Genomic DNA, 20,182 nt, shown 5'->3' on the forward strand with positions numbered 1-20,182 from the left:
AAGAAAATACAAAAGATTTAAATAACACAATACAGAGAAGGTAAAATCGTATAGTTAGTTGAAACGAGGTGTTCTCCGTGTTCAGAATTGTATGAAAAGTTTTAATATAGATGTATTTACTATATTTCTTCTCTTAATTTTGTATTTTTTAAGATTATACTTTTTGATCAGTTACGCCATATATGGCTTTAAAATTTCTTGATCTAAAGTTATTATTTTATGTTGTCATTATAGCATACCTTTTTTATTTTGTAGTTGAATCCTGTTAAGGAGGAAGCAAAGGACATTGAACTTTATATCGATAGACAAAGATTTTTTTATTTATGTGGAAATATTTTGACATTGAAAATTTCAGTCATTATGTATCTTGATTCATCTACATGTATTTCATAAATGGAAAGAAATCATAAAATTCCATCATGTTGTTCATTTGTTCCACAGAAAATCTGAACATATACATCTCTTCATAATTAATGAATAAAGTGTGCAATGGTAGAAATCCTCATAAAAGTAGATCGACCAACACAAAGTTCAAATTTCATTTATGTTCGAATCTGGCGGATTTAAGGGGGGGCGTGGGGGGGCGCACGCCCCCCCTAAAATTTTCAAAGTATGATGTGACTAATATTTATAATGCCACATTTTGGTACAAAACTAACCAAATAAGTGTTATTCTGCTTGGTTTTATTCTTAAAATACACAAAAATCCAGGAGCTTCCGGGGGCTGCGCCCCCTGGGCCCCCACTATTCAAAGTATGACATGACTAGTATTAAACACGTCGACATACAATGAGAATTGAGAAACATTCAATACATTTATTATTCAAACAACTATATGCTAGAGGTTCGATGTAACACGTCGTACTTTGGTACATCACTAACCAATACCACTATTAGTAAGTAATTAATCGTTTATTGCAGTGGCATCTGTTATAATACAATGAGAATTGAGAAATATTCTATTTCTTCATTATTCAAACATCCGGACCTATATGCTATTTACTTTTTTATGACAGTAGAACAAAAGTGCCATGTAGAGGTTTATAGAACAAAAGTGCCAAAATAGATGCATTCTACAAACTCTACAAATTCTGAATAATGACATTTTGTCAAGCAGAAAACCAAAGTGTAGTTTTGCTGCAGGGAAATGATATGCAGTGTCTGTGATTTTTGAATGGGATGCAGTCGTCTATGGCAAAGTTCATTTGTCATATCTTTTCACATGAAGATGTAAAAGACCTGTCTCATCAAGTGCAAAGCTTTGGCCAAGATTAAAGTTTTGTTAAGGTGAAATGTCAAGGTCAAAGATCATATGCAAAATAAATTGGACTCCTAATAGTTTTGTCAGGGGCATTACACAGGTGAATTATGCTTTGATCAGGGCACTAGTAATTCTTAGCCGGCCTTGTTGCTGACTATTGTCACGTTGTTTGAGACAGGAAGGGGTTGACACCGGCCACAATCGCCCAATTAAAATTACGTATAAAATTGTTATCCTTACCCTTAGCCGCTTTTGATTTATAATAAATGTATGAAAATTAAACATTATCATAAGATAAAAAAAATAAAATATTCATAAACGGTTTGTAATAGATAATTCATATGTTGAATAGGAGAGTCTGATCTTCTGAAAAGTATAGGGGGTCGACCTTTCAATGAATATGTTCAAAAGTTAAATGATGCGTTTAGAAAACAGGGGGAAGGGGGCAACACCACCACCCCATGTTACGTGCCTTGTCAATACGTTAGGTGCCTCTTAACATATATGTGCAACATACACATAGAAATTTCATGTTACTTTTTATAGATGCAGGTAAGGAGGTTTTTGTTATAAATATAACTCATGTATGTACAAGTGAAATCTGAATTACTAAAATTTTATTTCCATCAAATGTTCCGAATATTCAACTATCATTCGAATAAAGTAAATGAGAAGTCGACTAAGGTATAAATAAATATTTTGTTAATAAAATTTATCTCAATTTATCCAAAAGAGGAATCTAAATACATTATGATTCACATTAACAATGTAAAGATATTTCCACAATCCACATAAATAAACTCTTTGCCCATCGTTTTAAGTTAATTTGAATGTCCTTTGCATCCTCTTTAACAGGCTTACACTACAAAATAAAAAGTAAATAAGATCAATATTAGAATCAAGAAATTTTAATCATAAGAAAATCAATATACATGTATTTCTTTATGCAATTCGATCATGCCTTCTCTACAAGAGGTTAACTTTACTAAACACATCCACAGACCTTCTTAATATTGGATTTCATTTTAATAATGCAAATTATGTTAGACATATAGGCCTACAAAATAATGCAATAAAACCCTGCAAGATAAAAATTTCCTTGATATGGCTATTCAGACATATGTAATAAACATGCACACTCTTATGATACGTATTCAAACCCTGCTGATGGACAAAGGTGCACAGACCCTCGATAATACACAAACCCTTGGTGATACACATATCCTTGGTAATACATGTACAGACCCTTGGTGACATACATACATACCCTTAGTGATACAGATCCTTGCTGATAAAGACCCTAGGTGATACATAGACCCTTGATGATACATAGACCACCGGTGATATACAGACCCTATGTGATGTATAGACCTTTGGTGATACACAGACCCTAGGTGATACATATACCCTTGGTGATACACAGACCCTAAGTGATACATAGACCTTTGGTGATACACAGACCCTAGGTGATACAATATATACCCTTGGTGATACACAGACCTTCAGTATAATTCACAAACCCTTGGTGATATACATATCCTTGGTAATATAGACCCCTGGTGACATACATACCCAAAGTAAACTTATCCTTGTTGATACAGACTCCAGGTGATATATAAACCCTTGGTGAAACATAGACCACTGGTGATACACAAGTCCTAGGTGATACACAGACCTTTGGTGATACAAAGACCACTAGTAATAGACAGACCCTAGGTGATACACATACCCTTGGTGATACAGAGACCCTAGTTGATACACCGACACTTCGTGATACACAGACCCTAGGTAATACACATACCCTTGGTGACAAAAAGACCCTTGACGACACATAGACCACTGGTGATACATAGACACTTGGTGATACATAGACCCCTGGTAGAACACAGACCCTTTATGATACACGTTCCCTTGGTGATACACATAATCTCAGTGATACACATAATCTTGGTGATACATAGACCCTTGGAGATACATTTACCCTTCGTGATACACATTATCTTGGTGATACATAGACCCTTGGAGATACATTTACCCTTGTTGAAACAGACCCTAGGTGATAAATAGCCCCTTGATGATACATACCCCTGGTGATAGAAACCCTTGTTGAAACACAGATCACTGGTTATTGACAGACACTTTATGATGCACAAACCCTTGGTAATAAATATACCCTTGGTGATACATAGACTGTTGGTGATAGACACCTTTAGTGGTAGTACACAGACCCTTAATGATACACATACCCTTGGTGATACCGTAATCTTAGTTATACATAAGGCCTTAGTGATAAAGACCCTGAGTGATACATAGAGTCATTTTCCCCTTGTTGATACTGAGACCCTTGAAAGACCCTCTGCGATGCACATACTCTTGGTGATATCAAAACCAAACCTATATAAATACAGACTGTTGGTGATAGATCCTTGTTGATAACGAGAAATAGGTGATCGGTATATAGACCTTGGTGATTAATATATAGGTTCTGGTGATGGGTATACAGACCCTGGTGATGGGTATATGGACCCTGTTGATGGGTATACAGAGCCTGGTGATAGATAATACAGACCCTGGTGATGGGTATACAGACCCTGGTGATGGGTATACTGACCCTGGTGATGGGTATACAGACCCTGGTGATAGAGAATATAGACCCTGGTGATGGGTAAATAAACCTTGGTGTTAGATAATACAGACCCTGATGATGAGTATATAGACCCTGGTGATGGGTGTACAGACCCTAGTGATAGATAATATAGACCCTGATGATGGGTATATAGACCCTGGTGATGGTATACAGACTCTGGTGATGGGTAAATAGACCCTGGTGATGGGTATACAGACCCTGGTGATAGATAATACAGACCCTGGTGACGGGTATATAGACCCTGATGATAGGTATACAGACCCTGGTGATGGGTATATAGACCCTGGTGATGGGTATACAGACCATGGTGATAGATGATATAGACCCTGGTGATGGGTATATAAACCTTGGTGATAGATAATATGGACCCTGATGATGGGTATACAGACCCTGGTGATGGGTATATAGACCCTGGTGATGGGTATATAAACCCTGGTGATAGATAATATGGACCCTGGTGATGGGTATACAGACCCTGGTGAAAGATAATACAAACCCTGGTGATGGGTATATAGACCCTGGTGATGGATATACAGACCCTGGTGATAGATAATAGACCCTGGTGATGGGTATATAGACCCGGTTGATGGGTATATAAACCCTGATGATAGATAATATGGACCCTGTTGATGGGTATAGCAGCCCTGGTGATGGGTATAAAGATCCTGGTGATGGGTATACAGACCCTGGTGATGGGTGTACAGACCCTAGTGATAGATATTATAGACCCTGATGATGGGTAAATAGACCCTGGTGATGGGTATACAGACCCTGGTGATAGATAAAACAGACCCTGGTGACGGGTATATAGGCCCTGATGATGGGTATACAGACCCTGGTGATAATTAATATAGACCCTGGTGATGGGTATATAAACCCTGGTGATAGATAATACGGACCCTGGTGATGTATATATAGACCCTGGTGATGGGTATACAGACCCTGGTGATGGGTACATAGACCCTGATGATGGGTATACAGACCCTGGTGATAGATAATAGAGACTATAGTGATAGGTATATAGACCCTGGTGATGGGTATACAGACCATGGTGATAGATGATATAGACCCTGGTGATGGGTATATAAACCTTGGTGATAGATAATATGGACCCTGGTGATGGGTATATAGACCCTGGTGATGGATATATAGACCCTGGTAATAGGTATACAGACCCTGGTGATTGGTATATAGACCCTGGTGATGGGTATATAAACCCTGGTGATAGATAATATGGACCCTGGTGATGGGTATATAGACCCTGGTGATGGATATATAGACCCTGGTGATAGGTATACAGACCCTGGTGATTGGTATATAGACCCTGGTGATGGGTATATAAACCCTGGTGATAGATAATATGGACCCTGGTGATTGGTAAACAGACCCTGGTGAAAGATAATACAAACCCTGGTGATGGGTATATAGACCCTGGTGATGGATATACAGACCCTGGTGATAGATAATAGACCCTAGTGTTGGGTATATAGACCCAGTTGATGGGTATATAAACCCTGATGATAGATAATATGGACGCTGGTGATGGGTATATAGACCCTGGTGATGGGTATACAGATCCTGGTGATGGGTATACAGACCCTGGTGATGGGTGTATAGACCCTGGTGATGGGTATACTAGCCCTGGTGATGGGTATAAAGACCCTGGTGATGGGTATACAGACCATGATGATGGGTATATAGACCCTGGTGATTGATATACAGACCCTGGTGATGTGTATACAGACCCTGGTGATAGATAATAGAGACCCTGGTTATGGGTATATAGACCCTGGTGATGGGTATACAAACCCTGGTGATGGGTATAAAGACCCTGGTGATGGGTATACAGACCCTGATGCTGGGTATATAGACCCTGGTGATTGATATACAGACCCTGATGATGGGTATATAGACCCTGATGATGGGTATACAGACCCTGGTGATAGATAATATAGACCCTGGTGATGGGTATATAAACCCTGGTGATAGATAATATGGACCCTGGTGATGTGTATATAGACCCTGGTGATGGGTATACAGACCCTGGTGATAGATAATAGAGACCCTGGTTATGGGTATATAGACCCTGGCGATGGGTATACAGATCCTGGTGATGGGTATACAGACCCTGGTGATGGGTATACAGAGCCTGGTGATAGATAATACAGACCCTAGTGATGGGTATATAGACCCTGGTGATGGGTATACAGACCCTGGTGATAGATAATATAGACCCTGGTGATGGGTATATTAATCCCGGTGATAGATAATATGGACCCTGGTGATGGGTATATAGACCCTGGTAATGGGTATACAGACCCTGGTGATAGATAATATTGACCCTGGTGATAGATAATATAGACCCTGGTGATTGGTATATAAACCCTGGTGATAGATAAAATGGACCCTGGTGATGTGCAAATAGACCCCGGTGATGGGTATACAAACCCTGGTTATGGGAACATAAACCCTAGCAATACATAAACAGACCCTTTCTATAACAGAGAGGGAGAGAGAGAGAAAAAATTATAGTAAATGAAAAAATAAATAAATAAATAAAAAGATAATTAAAATAATAAATAAATAAATTAATTAATTGATTAATTTTAAGAGAATGTTAACAAAAAGGAATAAATATGATAGATAAATAAATAAATAAATTATTTATTAGTAAATCAAACATTTACTTTAATCATCAGAAATAATAAATAAACCAATAAATAAAGAAGGAAACCAATAAATAAATAAACAATAAAGCAAAATATAAAGTAAGTAAACAAATAATCAAACAAATTAAAATATAAATGAATTAAAACATAAATAATAAATTAATCGATAAATTTATTAATTAAATAAAAGAATAAATGAATAATAAATAAATAGAAGAATTGATTACTCATTAGAATAATTAATTAATGAAGAAAAGAATGTATTCATAAATAAACAGACAAATAAATTTTCTAATGAATAAATAAGTTACTTAGTTTATCAATAATTATTACAATTAAAAAAATAAAAATAAATAAATAAATAAATAAATAAATAAATAAATAAATAAATAAATAAATAAATAAATAAATAAATAAATAAACAAATAAATAAATAAAAGATTAAATAAACAAATAAAAACTAATTGCAATGTCGACTTATTAATTCTTCGGCTTTTTAAATAAAATTTTATTGAATTATGCATAAATTTCTGCATCTGAGAATAGCACTACTAGTTTTCGTTATATATTCCGAATTTCCTCTCTGCTGTTTTCCGAACTCGATGTAAATTTGTTGCGCGCATGCGCTCTGCCTGGTTATAGAGGCTGGTTACGAGATACAAAAATGTATTCATATTATACCTCTATGAAATTATGAAGACCACATGGAAGGTAATAACAAGTTTCTGAAGTTTCAGAAAAGCCTGAAATGTCATCTCTTTCAGTTTGGCTTCATTAATATCACAAAATAAACAGTGGAATGTAACTGTATTTTCTCAGTTTTTACAGACAGAAGATAGAAGATTTTTCTAGGAGGGGGTGGTAGTTACAACTTACCCAAACAATGAAAAGTCCTATGTTGTGATTTTTTTTTAGAAAAACACATTTATTTGGGGAGAACATGACTATATACTCCAACAAAAAGTGTGGATAAGGGAGGGGACCTACAGTGAACAATTACAACAGTAAGGTTAACAGGTTAGGCACACCCCAGCAAATGGTCCTTTATACCCCGTTTGGTAGACAATCTCCCATATCAGTGACATATTTTACTGACCAAATGGTGGACTTTTTTTATTCTATTGCAATTTTTATTAAAAAAAAGCAAATGCGCATTTGCATAGACTTTGGGGAATTTAGTGAATGTATTTCTTGCACAATTAACATAAATCGGTCGAATTTCCATGTGCAATTTCTCCGTAACTTCGTAAAAACATTACCCACAGTTGTCCGTAACAGCAGAACTTCTTGATCTATCAATCAAAAAAAAAGATCTATTGTGTCTTCTTAGATAAAAAGTCTATTTCATTCAGTAGATGAATTAATTTTCAATCTCTTTTTGGATTTTTGTCAATATTTACCAATGTTTACCTCCGTAAAATCCTGATAAACCTGAGCTCCTCATGCTTTAAGTACTGGTATGGTGGGCACTTACTGCTATAAAGTTGAATTTTTTCTAGAGTTGAACGTAATATTTGTTGGTGTTTTTCTATTAGGATAAAGTTGCAGATTCCATGCGACCTTTTGTTGTTTAATATATATGTTCCAAGTACATCATTTTAAAACGATAACTTTATCATAATCCAACTGCATTTATTAGGGCTGTCACGGTTCCAAAATTTTTCGGGTCGGGTCTGTTCTGATTTTTTTAGGTTCGGTTTCGGGTATCTCAGGTCGGGTAGGTAATGGAAGAAAAGCTCATGATTTTTATTATTTTCAACAATAAAAAGAATATTTTCATTTAATCTTAGAAATTGCAACATTATAACCAGTTTAAAGTAGCCTCCTGACTAAACAACAATTGTACCAAATTATTTAAATCACCTTATAATGACAATGTACTAACCAATCTCTCGTTTTTGACGCCATTTTTATAGTAAAATCTACTCTATTATACAAATCGAAACCAAACCGAATTCCGGAAAAACAGAACCATACCCGACCCGAATTAATTGTTCCGCGGTTCCGGGTCATTTCAGGTACCCGTGACAGCCCTAGCATTTATTATTCTTATAGAGCACAAATCTATTGCATTTAGAATAAAATGAAATAAAGGTGAAAACTTAATTTTTCTTTTGATTTCCTAATTAAAGATTTACACAAATGTGCCTCCGTAGTTAAATCCGACTTTTGATCATGTTTAAAAAAGATTGTCATTTTCATTGGTTTGTATTATTTGATTGGTTGCCTGGATAATCAAAATAGAAAGTAAAGGACATGATTGACAGGTGCAGCATCGTTGGAGAATTAGAGAATTTTCTTGTAAGTTAAAAAACGGAAATATATTGCACTTGTTTACATACGGGAAGTTTTTGTCAAATTTTTTAATGACTCTGCGCAAGAAATGCACGTTGAAATTTCGATTTTTTTTCACTTAGAACACCGATAAATATCTATATTTTATTCCACATGGTTAAAAATTATGCGCCATTCTACGCCACTCCATGGAGTTGAACACAACCATTTTTCTCCCCCAAATGGTTAGTTAAAATACGTCACTGATATTGGAAATTGTCTACCAAACAAGGCTTAAAGGACCATTTGGTGGGGTGTGCCCAACCTGGTTAAATGAGCATGGACACAGATTTCTAGATCATATTTTTTAGAATATTCTAATAACATGATTAATATGTTGCTAAACCATTTCACATGGTCACACCGAAATATATAAAAATCCTGTTTAGAGACCTCTCTTATCTTGTCTTTGTAAGTGACATATTGATAAAAATGGAGCATTTGGATCTAGCTGATTTTAATCAGATTGAGTGAGTTGGTTTTGCTTTCTTGCATTTCTACTCTGAACTTTCTGGATTGCCCTGATTTTTAGCTCTACTGGTCAGAGACCAGAAGAGCTTATGCAATAGTAATGCGTCCGGCGTCCGTCCGTCTGTCTAGCTGTCTGTCTGTCCGTCTGTCTGTAAACAATTTTTCAAAACGCTACTCCTCCTACAATTTTAGTCTGATTTCAATATTACTTGGCACACAAGTAGACTACACTAAGATACATAGAATAGTGCATCGGTTTTTAATTTCAATGAACGGTGTTGCCATGGTTACTAAAAATAGAATTCTCTGTGAAATTTCTTTAAAACACTACTCCTTCTACAGTTTTGGTCTGATTTCAATATTACTTGGCACACAAGTAGACTACACTAAGATACATAGAATAGTGCATCGGTTTTTAATTTTGATGTTCGGTGTTGCCATGGTTACTAAAAATAGAATTTTCTGTGAAATTCCTTAAAAACGCTACTCCTTCTACAGTTTTGGTCTGATTTCAATATAACTTGGCACACAAGTAGACTACACTAAGATACATAGAATAGTGCATCGGTTTTTGATTTCGATGAAAAGTGTTACCATGGTTACTAAAACTAGAATTCTCTGTGAAATTCCTTTAAAACACTACTCCTTCTACAGTTTTGGTCTGATTTCAATATAACTTGGCACACAAGTAGACTACACTAAGATATATAGAATAGTGCATCGGTTTTTGATTTCGGTGAACGGTGTTACCATGGTTACTAAAAATAGAATTTTCTGTGAAATTCCTATAAAACTCTACTCCTTCTACAGTTTTGGTCTGATTTCAATATAACTTTGCACACAAGTAGACTACACAAAGATCATTAGAATACTTCATCGGTTTTTGATTTCGATGAACGGTGTTGCCATGGTTACTAAAATAGAATTCTCTGTGAAATTTCTTTAAAATGCTACTCCTTCTACAGTTTTGGTCTGATTTCAATATAACTTAGCACACAAGTAGACTACACTAAGATACATAGAATATTCCATCGGTTTTTGATTGCGATGAACGGTGTTACCATGGTTACTAAAAATAGAATTTTCTGTAAAATTCCTTTAAAACTCTACTCCTTCTACAGTTTTAGTTTGATTTCAAAATAAGTTGGCACACAAGTAGACTACACAAAGATACATAAAATAGTGCAATGGTTTTTGATAAGTACAAACCAGTAGAGCTACAGTCTCGACAGAGACTTCTGGTTATATTTTTCATTAATCATGTTAATGCACAACAAAATTTGTTCTTGTCTTTTAAAAACATTATGGATAAAGTTTAATTTGTGAAAGTGCAAGGATACACCTATGTGTCAATCAAACACATCTTGACTTTCATAGTTTTGATACTTTCAAGGTAAAAGAGGTTTCTTAATTAACACAAGTTTTTGGAATGATTTCTGTATAAACTGGCAAAAGAGTAGACTACACTAGGGTACATATAATTAAATTCTATTTATTGCTGCCTATTCCAAAGTTTCAAGTCTCATCAGATTAACATCTGAATTTAATTTAACAATTATTACTGAACTATTTAGTTTATTCTATCTTCAATGCTGAGGTGGCACTTTCAATCTCTTGGGCCGTTAATAAAAATTTCTATGTTTTTTTCCATTATCCATTTTTCCAGTTATATAGTGTACTTTGAATAAATTATTCTTAATGTTAAAATAGTCATTGGCTTTTGATTGAAGAAGTAAAAGCATGTCACATTGTGATTTTTTAAAAACCATTGCATTTGTCGGTGTTAAAGTAAAAGAAAAACAAGCTATAATGTCTTAATAATTTTGGAACAGTTTGATCCTTTTTTTTATTTGTAGACCAAAAAGAGTAGGTTGGTGAGTTCTAAAGCCAAACATCAAGCATCAGTTTTAAAGAAGAAACAACAGAAGCCGGATATAAAGAGCATCCCAGGGACAGAGTATCTCAGTGAGAAACAAAAGAAGCATGTCAAGTGAGTGATTTATCCTCTAATGTTCAGAATATCTCAGTGAGAAACAAAAGAAGCATGTCAAGTGAGTGATTTTTCCTCTAATGTTCAGAATATCTCAGTGAGATACAAAAGAAGCATGTCAAGTGAGTGATTTATCCTCTAATGTTCAGAATATCTCAGTGAGATACAAAAGAAGCATGTCAAGTGAGTGATTTATCCTCTAATGTTCAGAATATCTTAGTGAAATACAATAGAAGCATGTCAAGTGAGTGATTTATCCTCTAATGTTCAGAATATCTCAGAATATGTAAGCATTCTTAGTATAGATTCAAGTTAATTCAAATAATACCCCCTCCCTTGGCCTTTAGGGTTAGGCTGGGACCACTTATGCATTTAAGTTTTTCATTATTGGATTGATTTTCACTGTTTTTCCTAGCTTAGGTGAGGAATGTGACCTATTGGCCTCTTGTTTTTCCTTGGTTAGAGTAACTAAAGATTGACGTGAAAGATGATTTATATATACAGTAAAACTCATTTAGTATGAACATGGATATTGCTAATTTACGGATATAGCGAAGTTATCTTAGATCCCCAGCTATATGAATCATTTATACAGATATAAGTAATTTATATGGATATAGCGAAGTAATTTCACAGGTCCTGACAACTTTGTTACAACTGAGTTTTACTGTATATTTGATGCATTATTTTTCATATTTCTCTGTACATTTTGGGTCTTCAGAGTTCATACAAAAAGTGCCCGCATAAAAGTTAGTGGGAAGAGGAAGAGAAAAGTACTAAAGCGACTGAAGCACGAGAAGAAAAAAGAGACTGTGGAAATGGAAGATGGTAAGATAATGATAGCATTAGTACAGGATAATTTAGGATTGAAAATATTTAGAACTCTGTTGAGAAATATGGTTCACAGGTGCTCCAAAGAGTAGATAGATTAATTGCATGTTAAAAATATTCAAATATTGATAAATCCAAAAAAAAAATGTGGGGGGGGGGGGGGAAAGAGAAGGAATTTTAATATCTCAAAATTAAAAAAGTATTGACCTCCTCAAGCAGTATAGTGTACATCATCGGATGAATTATGTACAATTTCAAAATCAGAATTAATCAGTAAGAGCTAGGTTCACTTTATGCATAAAATGGCCCTGTACTTATATCAATTAATTAACTATCACCCTCTTTCCCATATCATATATCAAAGTAATTTAAAAGTAGACACTTGGTGCTTTCATTTCCTGTAATAAAATTTCTTTTTGAGAATCCAGATATTGGAAAACGGGCTTTGAGAAATTGCAATGTTCTTGTTATTTGCAGAAAACCTGCTTATTTGACTACCTTCAGCAAAGAATTGAAATATGAGCACAGCCCACGATCCAAAAAATAAAACGTGGTTTTTGATCTTCAGAAACAAATCTTTCATTATGCATTCAATATTTTGGATCAGAGGTTGTGCTTTATATGAAATATTTAAACAAGAGGCCCAAGGGCCACATCGCTCACCCAAACATTGTGGCTAGGAAAAAGTAGTAATTGGTTTACTATTGAAAAGTTTAAATCCAAAAGTTTGGCCCCGCCCTACCCCCGGGGGTCATGATTTGTACAAACTTGAATCTACACTATCTGGGGATTCTTCCACATGAATATGAGCAATTATAGCTTTTCTGTTCTTGAGAAGAAGATTTTTAAAGAATTTTCCTATATATTTCTATGTAAAACTTTGGTCGGCCATTGTGGCCGCGCCCTACCCCGGGGGTCACGATTTGAACAAATTTGAATCTACACTACCTGGGGATGCTTCCATATAAATATGAGCAATTACGGCTCTGCTGTTCTTGAGAAGAAGATTTTTAAAGAATTTTCCTATATAATTCTATGTAAAACTTTGGTCTGCCATTGCGGCCGCGCCCTACCCCCGGGGGTCACGATTTGAACAAATTTGAATCTACACTACCTGGGGATGCTTCCATATAAATATGAGCAATTATGGCTCTGCTGTTCTTGAGAAGAAGATTTTTAAAGAATTTTCCTATATATTTCTATGTAAAACTTTGGTCGGCCATTGTGGCCCCGCCCTACCCCCGGGGGTCACGATTTGAACAAATTTGAATCTACACTACCTGGGGATGCTTCCATATAAATTTGAGCAATTATGGCTCTGCTGTTCTTGAGAAGAAGAATTTTAAAGAATTTTCCTATATATTTCCATGTAAAACTTTGATCGGCCATTGTGGCCCCGCCCTACCCCCGGGGGTCATGATTTGAACAAATTTAAATCTACACTACCTGAGAATGTTTCCCCATAAGTTTCATCTTTCCTGGCACAGTGGTTCTTGAGAAGAAGATTTTTAAAACATACCACCAAATTTTCACTAATTCTCAATTATCTCCCCTTGAATGAGGGCGTGGCCCTTTATTTGAACAAACTTGAATCCCCTTCGCTCAAGGTAACTTTGTGGCAAGTTTGGTCGAAATTGGCCCAGCGGTTCTTGAGAAGAAGTCAAAAATGTGAAAAGTTTACGGACAGACAGACAGACGGACACCGGACAAAATGAAATCAGAAAAGCTCACTTGAGCCTCGGCTCAGGTGAGCTAAAAATACTTCAACTATAGGCCATTTTCAAAGGAATTTACAGAATATGAGGAAAATGATGCATTTCATGACGTCATAATGCATTGACTAGAGGGAAAATTATGTTATGATTAATAGATACGTGTTCACCAACACTCCAAGTGATAAATACTGCATTTGCAACCTAACGAGAGCGGTTTTGATTTTTAGCTCACCTGAGCTGAGAGCTCAAGTGAGCTTTTCTGATCACATTTTGTCCGGCGTCCGTTTGTCTGTCCGTCTGTCTGTCTGTAAACTTTTCACATTTTTAACTTCTTCTCAAGAACCGCTGGGCCAATTTCAACCAAACTTGCCACAAAGTATCCTTGGGTAAAGGGGATTCAAGTTTGTTCAAATGAAGGGCCACGCCCTCATACAAGGGGAGATAATTGGGAATAAATGAAAATATGGTGGCATATTTTAAAAATCTTCTTCTCAAGAACCACTGTGTCAGGAAAGAGGAAACTTATGGAGAAACAACGTCAGGTAGTGTAGATTCAATTTTGTTCCAATCATGACCCCCGGGGGTAGGGCGGGGCCACAATGGCCGACCAAAGTTTTACATGGAAATATATAGGAAAATTCTTTAAAAATCTTCTTCTCAAGAATGACAAAGCCATAATTCATCATATATATATGGAAGCATGCTCAGGTAGTGTAGATTCAAATTTTTTCCAATCATGACCCCCGGGGGTAGGGCGGGGCCAAAATGGCCGACCAAAGTTTTACATAGAAATATATAGGAAATTTCTTCAAAAATCTTCCTCTCAAGAATGACAAAGCCATAATTCATCATATATATATATATGGAAGCATGCTCAGGTAGTGTAGATTCAAATTTGTTCAAATCATGACCCCCGGGGGTAGGGCGGGGCCAAAATGGCCGACCAAAGTTTTACATAGAAATATATAGGAAAATTCTTTAAAAATCTTCTTCTCAAGAATGACAAAGCCATAATTCATCATATTTATATGGAAGTATGCTCAGGTAGTGTAGATTCAAGTTTGATCAAATCATGACCCCCGGGGGTAGGGTGGGGCCAAAATGGCCTACCAAAGTTTTACATAGAAATATATAGGAAAATTATTTAAAAATCTTCTTCTCAAGAATGACAAAGCCATAATTCATCATATATATATGGAAGCATGCTCAGGTAGTGTAGATTCAATTTTGTTCAAATCATGACCCCCGGGGGTAGGGCAGGGCCAAAATGGCCGACCAAAGTTTTACATAGAAATATATAGGAAAATTCTTTAAAAATCTTCTTCTCAAGAATGACAAAGCCATAATTCATCATATTTATATGGAAGCATGCTCAGGTAGTGTAGATTCAAGTTTGTTCCAGTCATGACCCCCGGGGGTAGGACGGGGCCAAAATGGCCGACCAAAGTTTTACATAGAAATATATAGGAAATTTCTTTAAAAATCTTCCTCTCAAGAATGACAAAGCCATAATTCATCATATATATATATATGGAAGCATGCTCAGGTAGTGTAGATTCAAATTTGTTCAAATCATGACCCCCGGGGGTAGGGCGGGGCCAAAATGGCCGCCCAAAGTTTTACATGGAAATATATAGGAAAATTCTTTAAAAATCTTCTTCTCAAGAATGTCAAAGCCATAATTCATCATATATATATATATATGGAAGCATGCTCAGGTAGTGTAGATTCAAATTTGTTCAAATCATGACCCCCGGGGGTAGGGCCAAATAAGGCCCAAAGTGGCTCTTGCTCTTTCCCAAAACAAAATCTGCTGACTTTAAGGCATCATCGGAAACCCAAGGGTGATCTCGTCATTACTTATCACCCGTGGGAAAACTTGCCGAAAAATCGTCGTATGTAATTAAATATGCATGGATCATTTGATTGGCCGCATCACAGAGTCACGATGCGAAACAACGAATCACAGTTCACGTTACATATGCATGTTCGGCATTGCCAAAAACATGAAAAACTCATTCCGTTGTTAACACAGCTGATAAATCCCCTCACCAGTGCATTTTGCAGTTAGAAAGAGGTACTCCTTCATAATATCTGACAGATATTAATGTCAATGACCTGTACGAATTTACTTTCATTGTTTTAAATCAAACTTTGCACGTTTTAACGAGCGTCAAAATATTTACCATAAATAGCAAAGTAATAAACGTATTTTTCAAAATTGAAGAGTTCCAACTTTCTGATTGGTTGACTAAAAACAACAAATTAGCATATTTTATGCCGATATTTTAGCTAGTTTGCCCACAGGTGATAAGTAAAGACGAGATCACCCATGGGTTTCCGACGATGACTTTAAGTGAACTTGTGGAAAGTACAGTAATTTCAAATGCTTCACTACAGCAATAAATAGTTCACCTGAGCTGAAAGCTCAAGTGAGCTTTTCTGATCACATTTTGTCCAGCGCCAGTCCGTCTGTCTAGCTGTCCAGCTAACTGTCCGTCTGTCTGTAAACTTTTCACATTTTCATCTTCTTCTCAAGAACTACTGGGCCAATTTCAACCAAACATGCCAAAAAGTATTCTTAGGTGAAGGGGATTTAAGTTTGTTCAAATAAAGGGCCACACCCTCTTCCAAGGGGAGATAATGACTTAGTGAAAAATTAATGACATTTTTAACAAATCTTCTTCTCAAGAACCACTGGGCCAGGAAAGATGAAACTCATGTGGAATCATCCTCAGGTAGTGTAGATTCATGTTTGTTCAAATCATAACCCCCTGGGTTGGGCGGGGCCACAATGGCCGACCAAAGTTTTACATAGAAATATATAGGATAATTCTTTAAAAAAAATTTTCTCAAGAATAACAAAGCCATGATTGGTCATATTTATATGGAAGCATCCTCAGGTAGTGTAGATTCGAGTTTGTTCAAATCATGACCCCCGGGGGTAGGGCAGGGCCACAATGGCCAACCAAAGCTTTACATAGAAATATACATGTATAGGAAAATTCTTTAAAAATCTTTTTCTCAAGAATAACAAAGCCATGATTGATCATATGTATATGGAAGCATCCTCAGGTAGTGTAGATTCAAGTTTATGCAAATCATGACCCTCGGGGGTTGGGTGGGGCCACACTGGCTGACCAAAGTTTAACATAGAAATATACCCTAAAATCTTGAAAATAAGCCGCGGCTTATTTTAAGTTTTGGTAAGAAAGTGGGGGCTTATTTTCAAGACCGGCTTATTTTCAAATTGCGGCTTATTATCAATGCAAAAAACTGGTAAGAGAAGAGAGCACTCTTGTATTCATTGGCGTTTCCCGGTATACGTTCTTTAGGATCGTCTACTTTATATTCTGAGAATGCCGATCCCGAAAAGTTAATTTCATTGTATACAGCATATGAATTTACATGAAATATAAACTTGTTTTAAAAAAGTAAAAATAATATATAAGATATCCGCTTGCAATTGAATTACTTGATAAATTATAATCAAACAAACACATATTTAAACAACTCAATTACATGTATACGGTACATTGAAATGTAATTACTACCAAGCCCTGCCGATCAGCAGGTTTCGATCTTGCCTCGGGCAGTATTACCTGGCAGTTAAATGCTTTACAAACAAAAACTTTCTTTTATCCATTTACTTTTTTAATTATTACCACCTTTTAACACATCGTTAGCTTGCACAGGTCTAGATGAGATAATTATTGTTCTGAAAATTTCATGAAAAAAATTCACCATTTTAGCTGGTTCCGCAATTAAGTTTTTTTAGCCAGCGTAACATGATTACTGGTGAAAAAAAAATTAACTTTATAAACAACCCTTTATTTAGTAATTTTACATACGTTCATTAGTAGCTACAGACTTAGTTCGTACTATGGAGTCGTTACTCGTACTCGTTCGTACTATGTCTTATGCAGAAATTGGTAAAGGTTAAATGAATTAAAGAAAGATAATTTTTTATTTTGCACAATAGATAAATATCGTCAAAGTTTTCACTCGTCAAATTTTTAAGACGAGGAAATCGTCAAATGTTTAACATCTTTCCTAAATGGCATTGTCATGACCGGCTTATTTTCAAAACTGGCTTATTTTCGAGTAATTTTTAATGCAAGAAATAGGTGGCTTATTTTCAAAACCGGCTTATTATTAAATCCTTCTTATTTTCAAGATTTTAGGGTATAGTAAAATTCTTTAAAAATCTTCTCAAGAATAGCAAAGCCATGATTGGTCATACATGTATATGGAAGCATTCTCAGGTAGTGTAGATTCAAGTTTGTGAAATCATACCCTCTCCCCTTTAAGGAATGGTTGGGACTACGTTTGGGTTTAAACTTTTCAATAATAAACTAGTTTCTGCTTTTATGCTAGCCACAGTGCTCAGGTGAGCAATGTGGCCCATGGGCCTCTTGTTATCAATTTATGACAGGTTGGGTTTTGTAATAATTATTCAACACTTTACTGTAAAATGATTAATTATAATTTGATTTCAAACCGTGTACCAATTACAAATTATAACTCTTAACTTGTTATGAACATCAAAATGCCACTTCTATTGTCAAAAATTACATTTATAGCATTTCTTATAAGAATGAGAAAGATTTGTTTTAAAGCTTCAAATAGGATTGAAACCAAGTAATACATATATTTATAATTTTTACTTTACAGTTGACATGGGGGATGATTCTGGCAAAAAACAGAGGAGAAAAAAAACAAAAACCAAGTCGAAGGGGATGGACATTGATGAAGACTGACATTAGAGAGGGAGACATCACAGGCATATGACAGAGAAATCAACAAAAAGTCATCATCCAATCATATCATTTCAAAGACTGAAATAGGATTTTTTAAAAAAAATTATATAAATTTTGAATATGTGTATCAGGTATAATTGTTAACGTGAATGAATTTAAGTGATTCGTGAAAAATTCACAGGGACATATCTAGATTCCTAGAAATGCATTTGTTTATAATTAATATAAATATATAATCAATTTAAATATACAGTGTATTTTAAATTCAAAGAAAAGATACAAGATGGTTATAACTGGTATTGTGTATGTAGTGGAAAAGATAGCTTACATACACAGGTTGCAATTGATTTTAGAAAGCATGCAACTGTTTTATATGTGAACATGCATGCACTGTCAGATTATGTTTACTTCTGTAAAAAATAAATATATTTTAAAATATTTTTTTAAGTTGCTTCAGACACCTACTTTGGCCTTTGCCATCAGAGACTTCTGAAAACCGTTGCACGCCGAATAATAATACGACTAAAAGGTCAAGGATGCAGTACTATGACGTCAACTAAGATGTAAAATAGTTGCGTCAAATTGATAATGAAAAAGCACCTGTTTAACCAAGGTAATAGCCGTATTTATTCTAATAATTTTAATCGTCATATTGAAATAGAACAAAAGCGATGCCAAATCTTTTTTTTTTTTTTCAAATAATATTTGTACTAAATGTTAATATATTTCTGTTATTATGACTACTGTAGACGAGAAAATGGGCACGTATGAGACCATGGAACAAGATTGGAAATATTCAGCTTACGTCATTTTTATCTGTTACAATCAAAACATTTAATGATAAACATTGAAATGGATGGGTACGACTCGATGCAGACAGTCAAGAAAACATTGGATTGAAATTCTATAGGTTGAAATTCATTTTCAATCCACTTCAGCTATGCTAGAAGGCACATTATTACTGATTGACGCAGAAGACAAATAATTTCAATTTCGGTAGAGTTTAAATATAATATTTAAATCAGAATTTTCTGTCCAGCTTTTTAAACAAAGTATATGAAGGGACAATATTTGATTTCTGTTTGGTATAATTTATGTATGTGTGTGTGTGTGTGTGTGGGGGGGGGGGGGTAATGATCTTGGAAAGTTGTCATAACAAACAATTTTCATTGAAGACAGAACTAAAAAAAAGTTCTTTTCATTCTAAAAATTAAATTGTTACAAACTAATAATAAAGAATGATCTGAATTAGGTCAAAATTATATTGAAAGATTATTTTCGGATTAGCCAACAGGAGCATTCTTATGTATGATTTGCAATTAATGCTGCCAGATAAATGTTATTTTTCTTGAGAATTGATGCTTTGATCTCAGGTCCCAGAAGGGATCGTATTTTAGACATACATGTAATTGATTGGTAAGAATAGTAGAAAAAGTATCCTAGAAATCCATAAAATAAGAACACAGGAAATGGATAAAAGGGGATAGGATCTAAAGAGCATTTT

At 35.2% G+C, this 20,182-nt stretch overlaps 1 protein-coding gene across 1 annotated transcript; it reads left to right on the forward strand.

Annotated features, from left to right (window-relative positions):
• The first annotated feature begins 7,267 nt into the window (after nucleotides 1-7,267).
• Nucleotides 7,268-19,085, forward strand: LOC134232449 (uncharacterized). Its single transcript, XM_062714441.1, has 4 exons — nucleotides 7,268-7,288; nucleotides 11,239-11,372; nucleotides 12,094-12,200; nucleotides 18,593-19,085. Exons 1-4 carry the CDS (start codon nucleotides 7,271-7,273, stop codon nucleotides 18,676-18,678), a joined length of 345 nt encoding a protein of 114 aa, XP_062570425.1. The 5' UTR covers nucleotides 7,268-7,270; the 3' UTR covers nucleotides 18,679-19,085.
• The last annotated feature ends 1,097 nt before the right edge of the window (nucleotides 19,086-20,182 follow it).

The sequence above is a fragment of the Saccostrea cucullata genome, unplaced genomic scaffold (assembly GCF_032062105.1).
Source record: "Saccostrea cucullata isolate Sc308-1 unplaced genomic scaffold, CSIRO_AGI_Scuc_v1 ctg1494, whole genome shotgun sequence".
Taxonomy (NCBI): domain Eukaryota; kingdom Metazoa; phylum Mollusca; class Bivalvia; order Ostreida; family Ostreidae; genus Saccostrea; species Saccostrea cuccullata.

What these genes read in the sequence shown, in the direction of transcription:
- LOC134232449 (XM_062714441.1), top strand. An exon ending in AAACAAAAGAAGCATGTCAA is followed by an intron (nt 11,373 to 12,093) that starts GTGAGTGATTTA and finishes TTGGGTCTTCAG; the next exon opens with AGTTCATACAAAAAGTGCCC. An exon ending in GACTGTGGAAATGGAAGATG is followed by an intron (nt 12,201 to 18,592) that starts GTAAGATAATGA and finishes TTTACTTTACAG; the next exon opens with TTGACATGGGGGATGATTCT.